This window comes from Microcebus murinus, chromosome 11 (assembly GCF_040939455.1).
Source record: "Microcebus murinus isolate Inina chromosome 11, M.murinus_Inina_mat1.0, whole genome shotgun sequence".
NCBI classification, from domain to species: domain Eukaryota; kingdom Metazoa; phylum Chordata; class Mammalia; order Primates; family Cheirogaleidae; genus Microcebus; species Microcebus murinus.
This window is the reverse complement of record NC_134114.1, coordinates 66,401,636-66,413,830: the sequence shown is the minus strand read 5'-3', so window position 1 is coordinate 66,413,830 and position 12,195 is coordinate 66,401,636. Positions and strand designations below refer to the sequence as shown.

At 40.3% G+C, this 12,195-nt stretch overlaps 1 protein-coding gene across 2 annotated transcripts in view; it reads right to left on the bottom strand.

Annotated features, from left to right (window-relative positions):
* Positions 1-12,186, bottom strand: part of POLR3G (RNA polymerase III subunit G) — a 29,858-nt gene extending 17,672 nt beyond the window's left edge. The window contains exons 1-4 of one of the 2 annotated variants that reach the window (XM_012781493.3): positions 12,012-12,186; positions 11,744-11,817; positions 2,433-2,582; positions 35-164 (exon numbers count right to left, since the gene is read on the bottom strand). In XM_012781493.3, the coding sequence (XP_012636947.3) occupies positions 35-164; positions 2,433-2,549 (247 nt within the window). In that variant the 5' untranslated portion in view covers positions 2,550-2,582; positions 11,744-11,817; positions 12,012-12,186. Of the gene's footprint in view, positions 1-34; positions 165-2,432; positions 2,583-11,743; positions 11,908-12,011 lie in introns of those variants that run through there. The other variant, XM_012781491.3, reaches the window with a different exon arrangement.
* Between the last annotated feature and the right edge of the window lie 9 nt (positions 12,187-12,195).

Sequence of the window (12,195 nt, the reverse complement as noted above, 5' to 3'; positions counted from 1 at the left end):
ATTAAACCACATAATCAAAGAGTCTAATACACACCTTGTTTTTCTTCTGGTGTTTCAATAAAATAAGGCATTCTTTTCATTGTTTCTCTCAACTCCTGTTTCAAGGCAAGTACATAATCTTCACTTTCTCCTGTTTTCAGTGGCACTGGCTTATAATCTGTATCCTATTTAAATTAGAGACAGAGCTTCTTTTAAATAAATTAAATATTTTAATGTCCCTTCATCTACATTCTAGAAAATGTCATTTTATAGAAATACTATGTTTTATAGGCATTAAATTTTAAAGTCAACTTAGAGGATGCTGAGCTTCTGTATTCTGTAAATTTTAGCCCAATGCCTGCTTTGCTCCTATTTTAGAGGTAGAAAATATGCATAATTTTCCTACTGGCCCTAAAAACTACACTACTAATAATCATTTTGCCATATAGTCTGTTGACTGATGTAATTCCATATGGTCTTACTTTAAAGATATTTTTAAAAATCAAGGTATGCACAGGAGAGCAACTGCGTTAGTTTTCTATTAACTCAACTAGTGGTGGTGTTACTGGTAGGAGCAGTAGCATAAAAAAAAAAAAAGCAGCAGCTATCATTTATTATGACCAGGATGTACTCAATATTCAACATCCACTATCTCATTTAAAGTACTAACAATATTTCTCCTTTTACAGTGAATAAACTGAGAAGTAAACAATTTGTAATCCTATATGAGTAAATGGCAAAGCAAGAACTTGAAGCTATATTTCAATTTTTAAAAATTATATACATGCATGTATACATATACATGTGTGTATATGTATACATATAAATAGTATATTATTAAAAAGTGGGTTTCCAGGGCACATGGTAAAGATATTGCTGGTTTCAGAGGATAAGGTACATTTTTAAAATCCAACTCAGAATGTAACTGTTCATGCCACAACAATTTATTGTTTTATTGAGTACCTACCACAACTCAGACAAGGTTAGGTAACAGGAGATACTCATGAAATAGTCAAAGTCCCTGTCTGCATGGAACTTACATTCTAGGTGACAAACCCACAACACATAAGTAAACAATTGAGGCGATATATAATTTCTGGTAGTGATTCGTGACATAAAGAAAATGAAGGCAGGCAGAGGAAGAGGAAGAGTGACTTTACAGAGTGCATGGAGGATGGAGGTGGCTGAGCTACATAGGGTAGGCATGCATGGCCTTTTGAGGAAGTCACCGTTAAACACAGATCTGGATAAAATCAGGAAGCCATCCAAGCAGACAGAGAACAGATGGTTCCAGCTGGGAACCAGTAGTGGCAAAGGTCTGAGGGAACAAGGAAGCCAGCACAGCTGGAGAATGAGAAGGACAGTGGAAGGAGAAGGGTCAGAAAGACAACAAAAAGGCCAGATCAGACTTAGCCAAGAGTAAGGAATTTTAATTTTATTCCAAGGATTAAAAAAAACACTATATACTAACATTTCCAGCAATTAGAAGTAATCGCCTCACACACAGAGGTGTTTTAAAAGAAATCACTGTAAAGTAACAGTATGCTTCTAGTGAGATATGTCTTTGCTTTTAGGCTGCACCAAATATCACAAAGGTGAAATACAAAGAGCAAAAGGCAGAGACTCCCTAAGTGAGATGCTAGATTCCCAGATACATTTGTCCAGGGTCCTCTGCTGACATTAATCCTTCAACAAACGACTTTTCCTTTTCAAATGGAGAAAGGATTCCTGAATGGAAGGGTATCTGGTTATTTATTATTTTTCATTATTTATACTGCATGCAGCACATGCACACCTGGAAATGTAAGCTTACATTTTAAGCTAAATATAAAGCAAAAACATTAAACATCATGTCAGTTATGCTTGCAGTATGCTAAATTTAAAACAACACTAAATGTAGTATAAACACTTAAAATATTTTGAGAAACAGTAACAAAATTCAAAATGATGTTGATAAACTAAGGAAATAAGCAAAAAAAAAAAAAAAAAGTTCAGTGGGAAAAAGGGCCAAGTGGTATACTAAGGAACAAAATTAAATTCTGTAGCTACAAGATGAGAAAAAGTCATTAAGTGAAGGATAGTAGAGTGGGAATTCAACCATTGTAAAACCTAACTTGACTTTTCAAAGTATAATTTTTATATTGGAATACATCAATAACAGCAATAGAAGATGCAAAATTAAAAACATATTCTTTCTTGGTTCACACAGTACTGAGTAAAAGGGCATTTATACTTTTATTTTCTGTGTTTTAAGAAAGCAGTCTAAAAATTAGGAAAATTTCAGGGAAGAACAGTGGCAATATTTACATTAAAGGTAAGTAAAACACACTCTTTTACTTTCTATACTTTAGGATATCATAATGTTATTACATATTCAAGTCCTATAGAGAATTTTAATTTTCTCTGAAACATGAAAAAACACACCTTGGGAATTCAGATGTCAATGTACTCACAGGAAACAGTGGGGGTGGTTTCAATACTACATCAGGTAATTTATCTCCTCTGCTAAATCCAACGGCCTCAATATTGAAGGTATAAGCAGCACGTCCTCTTCCTTTATTCCCAGCCATCGGAACTAGTTACACTAGAAGAGCAGGCAAATTCTGAAAGACACTATTCATGACTAAGATTTATTGAATCATACAAAAAAGAAACCAACATTTTAAAGCAAAACATAAAACTCCACCCTTTAAGTAGCATCACCGATTTAAAACACTTTTGGAAAGCAAAACACGTGAAGAAATAAACATGTGACAACTATTTGCTGAAGCCCTCACATCCAGCCACATTTGACAGGGGGTATGACGATGGCCTGTACATGCTCACCCAGGTCCTGGGTGGAGGGCCGACCCTGGGTCTCCTTTGAGATGCTGCCCCGACCACTGCACGGCCAACTGATGCAATTCTCTCTACCTCTCTGCCGTTTGGCAACAGGATCTCAGATGTATGTAAAACGTGTGGACAAGAAAAGGCTGGCTGGCCGGGCACAGTGGCTCATGCCTGTAATCCTAGCACTCTGGGAGGCCGAGGGGGAGGATCGCTCAAGGTCAGGAGTTTGAAAGCAGCTTGAGCAAGAGCAAGACCCCTTGTCTACTAATAATAGAAAGAAATTAATTGGCCAACTAAAAATATATAGAAAAAATTAGCTGGGCATGGAGGTGGATGCCTGTAGTTCCAGCTACTCTGGAGGCTGAGGAAGAAGGATTGCTTGAGCCCAGGAGTTTGAGGTTGCTGTGAGCTAGGATGACGTCACAGCACTCTAGCCCAGGCAACAGAGTGAGACTCTGTCTCAAAAAAAAAGAAAGAGAAGGGGGGGGAGGGGAGGGGAGGGGAGGGGAGGGGAGGGGAGGGGAGGGGAGAGGAGAGGAGAGGAGAGGAGAGGAGAGGAGAGGAGAGGAGAGGAGAGGAGAGGAGAGGAGAGGAGAAGAGGAGAAGAGGAGAAGAGGAGAAGAGGAGAAGAGGAGAAGAGGAGAAGAGGAGAAGAGGAGAAGAGGAGAAGAGAAAAGGCTGGCTGATGAGGAAAGGACATCTTGCTTTTTCATATCAAATTGAAAACTATTAGTCATATACACTGTAAAACTTTAATTTTATCCTAGAATGTGAGTGTTAGAAAGGATCCTTGAAATCTAGCCCAACGTCCTCCTCTTAAACGTAAGGTACACCTACACCTGTTCTCCAACTTTGGGGACAGTATCACATATCCAAGTCTTGCACTGAACATCTGAATGGTCTGAATCATGGTTACACTATAATCTGAGATCTGAGCTGGCAGTGTAATTAACAGGGATCCGTATACCAGGATTCTTTCAATAGAACTCTGCGTTCAACTGCAGTGATGATTATAATGCACATTCTTTACACCTCTTTTCCAGCCGGTAGTATTGAGCCTCATGTAATCCTGTGAGCCCGACAGAGCAATGACATATCCTCTGGACCACTTGAGCGAAGTCAGAGAAATGCTTTTGATTTCAGCCCCCTCCACTCAGTCTTATTTCTCAATCTAGTCACTTGCCCTCCATTCAGAATTATACAGCCACAGCACTTCACACCGCTGCTGTGCTCTTCACCAGGGTTTCCTGCTAAGATAAAAGGTCACTAATGTTACTCTTCTCCACTTTGTCACTTTAATGGCGAAGGAACACCTCCTAAGAACAAGAGGCTATTCTTTGTATCTTTTTGACTGTACAATTTGAATATATATATGACTGGGGAAAAAAAGCCTGAAAAATCCCAGCTCACTTTATCACAGGGCCAACACTACAAAGCAAGCAGTTCTCACCTCTGGCTGCCATTAGAATCACTTGGGTAGCTTATGGTGCTTCTCACCATAAGCTATGGTGGTTCTCAGAGTGTGGTTCTCAAAGAGTATTGTCTGCTACTCAGGAGACTGAAATAGGAGGATCATTTGAGACCAGCCTGGGCCACATATGGAGACACTATTGCTTAGAAAAAAAAAAAAAAAAGTGGAAAAAAATTAGCCAGGCAATGCCTGTCTGCAGTCCTAGCTACTTGGGAGGCTGAGGGAGGAGGATCACTTGAAACCAGAAGTTCATGGCTGCAATGAGCTATGACAATGCCACTGCACTCCAGCATGAGCAACAGAGCCAGACCCCCACTCTTAAAGAAAAAGGGAGGGAGGGAGGGAGGGAAGGAAGGAAGGAAGGAAGGAAGGAAGGAAGGAAGGAAGGAAGGAAGGAAGGAAGGAAGGAAGGAAGATGGATAGATGGGGGTACATGGTGAGTATTATAGAGGGGAAGGGCATGCCTCTAACCCTTGCTAGGGAGAGGCAAGGACATAAAATGTAACCAAAATGTTTGTACCCTCATAACACCCTGAAATAAAAAAATAAAAAATAATAATAAAAGAAAATAAATAGTGAATGAAAAAAAAAAAAAGAAAGAAAGACATGGAAAGGAAAGGAGGAAAGAAAGAAAAGAAAAGAGAAAGAAAAAGGAAAGAGTGCTGTCTGCAGCAGCATCACCTGGAACCTGGTAGAATGCAAATTGTTGGGCCCTACCACAGACCTAAAGAAGCATAAACTCTGGAAGTAGGCCCAGGAATTTGTGTTTTAACACATTGACTGCCATGTAAGTTGTATTTAACTCAGGCTAGTTTCAAGCCTGGGGCCGAGAGAAGCAAAACCCTTCTGGAGGTTTATGAAAATCTTACTTGTTGATGTTCTTATTGATACAATTAATATTGACAATTCAATTCTAAAAATGTGGATTGCATTGTATACAACTGATGGAACAGAAAACAATAAAAAATAACAAGTTAGAAAGGATTGTTTTGTTTTAATAAACACCATGGCCCCAGGGAAAAAATTTTTTTTCCTAGTGTGGCAGTCAATGTGTTAAGAAGTCATCCAGGTAATTCTGATGCATGCTAAAGTTTGTGAATCACTGAACTGAACCAAACAAATTGTCAAATTGAGATCTCTTGGGGTGAGGATTGGGCTAGAGTCCTTTTAAAAACTTCCTAGGTGATTGTGGCCAGGCGCGGTGGGTCACGCCTGTAATCCTAGCTCTCTGGGAGGCCGAGGCGGGCGGATTGCTCAAGGTCAGGAGTTCGAAACCAGCCTGAGCAAGAGCGAGACCCCATCTCTACTATAAATAGAAAGAAATTAATTGGCCAACTAATATATACAAAAAATTAGCCGGGCATGGTGGCGAATGCCTGTAGTCCCAGCTACTTGGGAGGCTGAGGCAGGAGGATTGCTTGAGCCAGGAGATTGAGGTTGCTGTGAGCTAGGCTGACGCCAAGGCAATCACTCTAGCAAGACTCTGTCTCAAAAAAAAAAAAAAAAAAAAAAAAAAAAACTTCCTAGGTGATTGTAACACGCAGCAAGTGTTTAGAGTATTGGGAGAATTGCTCTGGTGGAGGTCTGAGCTACAAAGTAGTAGCTGGGTTAAAATACACACGTAGAATCAGGGTCTTCATAAATCCTATCTTTGGAGTTTGAAATTATACAAATTATCCTTAGTGATGTAAAGAAATTTACCTCAAAGGTGAGATGACTGCAACTGCTATAAATCTATGTAGCACTGAGGATGTGGTGACAGTCCGAGCTGTAACTCATTTGCATGGAAGAGCAGTGCCACTCTTGGAGGTCCAATGACTGGCAATTTTAAAGGCCTCTGACATTTAAGGCTCCAGTTACACACATAGAAACAAATCATATATTCAACATTTCTCTGTGATGGAATATTTTTTCCTCTTTTCTGTGAATTACTCAGGTAGGATGGCATTTGATTTGATATAATGGCTATGAAACTGAGAATATTTTCACATATGATTTTACATTACACATTTTGTAAATTCATCCTTACATGCCTCCATAACTGAAAATTTTCCTTCATAACTGCTTAACATTAAAAGTCGATTTTATTATCTTTAACGCTGCCGTTTTAAACTACAACTCTATGACTTTTTTTCTTAAGAAGATAGTGAGGGATTCTAGGTCTCCTAGGGAGGAAAGTAGGTGCTATTGCCCCACTTGGTCCTGCCCAACCCTGATTCTCCATACATGAGGGAGGAGGGAATACCCTATGAATCTGCCAATCAGAAAGTGGTCCACCAGCTACAAAAGAATGCAGAGGACTCTCTAGCCCACAGGCCAAGATGTACAGGTACCATAAAGTCTGGCAAGTGATCTAGAACCCACATGCATACATAGTTAAGGCTCAGGTCATGTGACTCCCAACTGCCTAATCAAAGTGGTTCCATGGTGACCTCTGAACTACAGGGAGGTCCCTATCCAGACACTATAAAATAGGACACAGACCATAGCCAAGCTCTCTCTTTTTGCCCTTCCTTTTGCCTACCCTGCTGCGACAATGGGTCCAGTGGTCATCCATAGCGTATGTACCGTGCTCTGTTAACCTGTATCTTGCTAGTGCCTATAATCCTATCTTTCTGTCCTCAGTAAACCTCATTTTCATGCTTGCCTAACTTTGGTGTGTCTGGTCATTCTTCTGCCATAAGAGTGCCAAGAATTGACAGTTTCACATTGAAACCTAACACTTACTTTTACTATACTTAATATATACAAAACTAGAAAGAACAATATAATAAACCCCCATGTACCCACCACTCAGTTTCAACAATTAATCAATCTATAACTAATCCTACTTTATCTATAATCTCCTACTCCCATGCTTCAGGTTATTTGATCTCTTTAGTAAGTATCTTCACAAACAGTTAAGGGCTTAAAAAAAAAAAACAAAAACAAAAGAAACAAGGCTGGGCATGGTGGCTCACGCCTGTAATCTTAGTGCTCTGGGAGGCCAAGGCCGTAGGATCACTCAAGGTCAGGAGTTCTAGACAAGCCTGAGCAAAAGCGAAACCCTGTCTCTACTACTACAAATAGAAAGAAATTGATTGACTAACTAAAACTATACATATATATATATATATATATATATATATATATATATATATAAATTAGCCGGGCATGGTGGCACTTGCTTGTAGTCCCAGCTACTTGGGAGGCTGAAGCAGTAGGATCGCCTGAGCCAGGAGTTTGAGGTTGCTGTGAGCTAGGCTGATGCCACAGCACTCTAGCCTGGGCAGCAGAGTAAGATTCTGTCTCAAAAAAAACCAAACAATAACTTTACGTCTAAAATTTTAACAATTCTTTACTATCATCTTAATACCCAGTGTTCAAATTTCCTCAGTCATCACATAAGTGTTTTTTATAGTGAGTTTGTTCAAGTTAATTTACAAAAAAACCCACAAATGACATTTGAATGACACGTGTTTTAAACCTTTTTTAAACTGTAGTAGTTCCCCCCCCCCTTTTTTTCTAACTATTTGTTGAAAAAACTAGGTCGCTGTCCTGTAGGATGCTTCCCAAATTTTAAGGCACAGTGAATTACCTAGGAATGTTGTTACATGCAGATTCTGATTCAGGTGTCCTTCAGTGGTGCCTAAAAATCTGCATTTCTATCAAGCTCTCAGGAGATACTGAAGCTGATTTGCAGACCACACTTTGAGTAGCAAGGTTGTACAATTTCCCATATTCTGGATTTGAATGACTGTACACCTGAGATGTGGTTCAACATATTCCTCTATTCATTATATGTAATTCCAATAAATAGGTGGACTAGAGGCTTACTCATATTTGGGTTTGATTTTTTTGCAAGTAATTATTTTTTATTTTTTTGCAAGTAATTTCTTTGCATAATAAAAGAAGATGTTCTTTTTCCTACTGCATCACATCAAGTGCACATGAAGTCTCCCTCTTGGTGATCAGGCTAGTCAGTGGGTTCAGGTGCTATCAATCAGTTTCATCTAGCATAAAATGGCCCTCAGTTTTCACTTAACGATTTTAGCAGTCAATGATTGTTGCCTAAATCCATTATTCTATCATGGATGCTAAAATGGTGATATATAAATTTTACCATTCTTTCTGTTTTATTCATTAGAATTCTACCAGTGATCAATTTCCCTTATCCACTAGTTACCTACAGGAATGGTAATTATTTTTTAATAGCCAAGCTTATTCCATCTATCCACACTAAAAGAGAGGGAAAATACCCAGATGGCCTGATTTCAATTGCTGAGTCACTAAAGCACATATTGAACTCAGAGAAAGCTGGTCTCCCAAGTATGAAAACTGCTGAGCAGAACGGTTCACACCTTCACGCCAAGAAACAACTGCAGGAGCCCAGTAGGCAGGGCAAGACCACTAGGCTGCATTCCAATTCCAGGATTTGCCATTAACTAAAACTCAAGAACAATTCTAGGTAAAGCAGACTTGCCTGATCATGAGAATTAACTGGAAGACTCGTTAAACATGGAGTCCCAGGCATTCCTCAAGCCCTCAAACCTACAACAGAATCTTTGCAGGTAGACCTGAGAAAGTTATGAAAACTCACCCCAAAAAGAGAGTGCATCAGCTAGCATTGCTTAGTGGAATACCCCTTGAGAAAGATCAATCTCCGCTGACTCTAAATTTCCATTTTTATAGCAATCTATGGGTATGTAAATTGTTTTAGTGTATATACTAACCCTGGAGGAATTCTACCTCCTGAAAAACCCTTAATAATTACATGGCATTCTAGCCTACAAACCTAAACTCTTTTTAAGTTTGGTTATCATGACTACAATCCCCTGTACCCAAAGAGGAGTTTCACTTATGTTCTTTGTTGGTTTTTTTTCAAATATTTTAACAGTAGACATTTATATCCCCCACCGCCTAGCACAGTGCTTTCTATATAGCAGTGGCTCCACAATTAACACATTAACTGCCACGTGAGTTGTATTTAACTCACGCTAGTTTTAAGCCCTAGCCCTCATGAAGCACATCTCTTCACCTTGGGAGCCACATGAAGTATTTTTCAAGTTCCATATAACTCACACACACAAAAACAATAAAACACAAGAAGTTTTAATTAAATTAGAAAGGATCATTCTATTTTAGTAATAAAACACCATGGCCCCAAGGAAAATTTTTTTTTTCCTAGTGTAGCAGTCAATATGTTAATGTGAAGCTTTCCCTATTTATTTATGTATGCACTGTGATTTCATGAGCAAATCTATCCACAGAAGTACAATTCAGTCAGCCTACTATCAAAGTTTTTTTGTGTTTTTTTAAAAACTTCCTAAACTATAAAATTTAACACATCGTTGGCACATTGGAATCATCAGGAGAGCTTAAAAAAAAAAAACCACAAAAACCACACAGGTTACACCCCAGAACAATCAAGGAGGCAGTAAAAGGGCACAGTATCTTTCCTGATCAATGACTCCTAAGTTGCCCCAATCAAGAGCCTAAAGTCCTTCTGACTCATCTCTGTATCCTTTGATCCCCTTAGCTAACAGTAAAAGACTATCAATTCTGTTCTTTCTCCATGTTCCCCTTCCTTCCCCTCTGTTTCAGTTCAGACCCTCACATCTGTCACCTGGAGCTCTGAAATAGAAGAAAATTAATTTCCTATGGCCAGACTCCCCCTTTCAATCCACCCTCCAGTCATGTTTCTAGAATATAAATCTTGACATGTCACTCTCCTTAACTAACAGAGCTCTGGGGTCTAACTTTCTGCCTCACACCACACACATCCCACACTGTAGCCATACTTGCCCTGGCATGCATTATTCCTTCTGCCTGAAGTGCCCGTCCTGCTACATTCACCTAAGCAAGCCCTAGTAACTTTTCAGATGCCATGCAAACGACACTTTCTCCATGACCATTTCTTCCACCCTACAAGGAGGTAGGCCTTTCCCTTTTCTGTGTTTCCCAAGTACTACATTGCTTCTATGGCTGTCTTTTTTTACAATCATGTTGTAACTCTCATCTCTTCTCTGTCTCCCCAGGGAGGCACTTCAATCATCCATTCAAGTATTTATTAAGCACCCTCTGCACCAGGTCATCTTCTGTCCATTGGGAATACAGTAATGAGCAAAACAAAATCTCTCCTCTCATACAGCTCATAGTCTACTATGGGAAATGGACAAAATATACTTCATAGAAAATGTCAGGAAGTGGTAGGCGATATGAACAATAAGGCAGGTGCTACTGTGGAAAGGATGGTTGAAGAAGCCCTCTCTTATTCAATAATATTCACGCACAAATCTGACAAGAGTGAGGGAAAAAGCCAGGTAGAGAATTGAAAAAGAATATGCAGGGGATGTGGATTACCGGCCAAGGGACCTGTAAGTATGAAGGCGTCCTTGGAAACTTATTCACCTATTTATGCCCCATCACTAACCAGAGCCTGGCAAAAGTCCAATGATCATTGGGTGAATTATTGCTGAGTTCATGGCCTAGTAAGGATATCACTCCATTTCACCCCTAGTGGTACTCTTCTGCCTAGAGGAAAAATGCCCAAACTACAGAGAACACTGTATTTCTCTGCTAAGATTGCCCTACGAGTGGTCTTTTAAGACCAGCTCAAATGCCACTCCTCAACAATCCCTTCCATCTGTATTCTTAGTGTACATGGTTTTTACTTCCTCTGTGGTGTATATATGTATGTATGTATGTGTGTGTGTGTGTGTGTGTATAGCCCATATTGCTTTATGGTGCAAGTGTTTGCATGTTTTTATCCCTCAAACTCTTGAGGATCAAGATCATGACTTTTTTACAGAATTCTGTTTTTCACACATCATCTAGCTTGGGGACTTGTGAATAAGGACAGCTCCCCAACTGAATAACTAAATAATGTCTACCTAGATTAGCAAAATATTCAGAGAGGCCATATCCCCATCAAAGACTTTAGGAGGGTGGAGAAGAGTCTATTTCTCCTTCCATGAAGATTTATTAGTAGTTGCCACAATAAGGGTTTTCATAATTATCTTTTATAATGCTGTCTCATAATTTTTTGTGGCCAAGTAGAGAGGTTAGTCAAGTTCTCAAGGGAATTTCTAAAGCCCAAATAGATGCTTCCATAGCTGCGAAGTGGGGAGTAGGGACAAGGGCCCGAAGTTAATGGTGGGGATGAGTTCTGTGGGTGGCGGGGCCACACCCAGTCATTATTCACTTTACCCATCCTCCTCACAAGATGCTCCGCCTCTCCTTAGTTGAGCCTTTCTGCCAACTTTCTTTACCTTCCTCCAAGAGTGGACAAATTAACCATGGAGGGTAGATATGGAATTTTGTTAGAAAAAAGACAAGCCATATTAACAACCCCCTTCCCTACCATACAGAGTAAAGTGCCAACAGTTGAAGAAAACAGGTACGGAATGGTCTGTCCTTCGCTGCGATATGCAGTAAGGATCAGTGCCTAGACAAATCATATAGTCACCGCATTTGGTAACTCACCTGCTATCAGTAAGACCATCTATTCGCTTCTAACTCACTGCAAACAGTCGCAGAAAGTACAAACTAGTTAAGATCTGGAAACGAAGATTTAAACAGATTTTTTAAAGGGAGCAGAAGGGGAGGTAAAGTTATCTCGCAACGCCCCTAAATCCAGAGGCTCTCTAATGAATCTCTACCCCTGACTTCCCCCCACTTTCTCCACGTGCCCCTTTAACTCCTCTTTACCCTCTCCACCCCCTCCCAAGTCCTCGATTGCTTCCTCTGTTACCTGCTCACTTAGTCTCGTGGCCTGGGCAAAAGTGTGCAGCCCACGTGCCGGCCGGCGGGGAAGGGGTGCTGGCAGACCGCGCCGCATTCGGGTGCAGCCGGCTCCACCTCAGCAGAAGCGCGCGCCGCCCTCCACGCGGCTGCCGAGCCGCGCTCAGATTCCCCCCCACCTAGCCCCGCCCAGT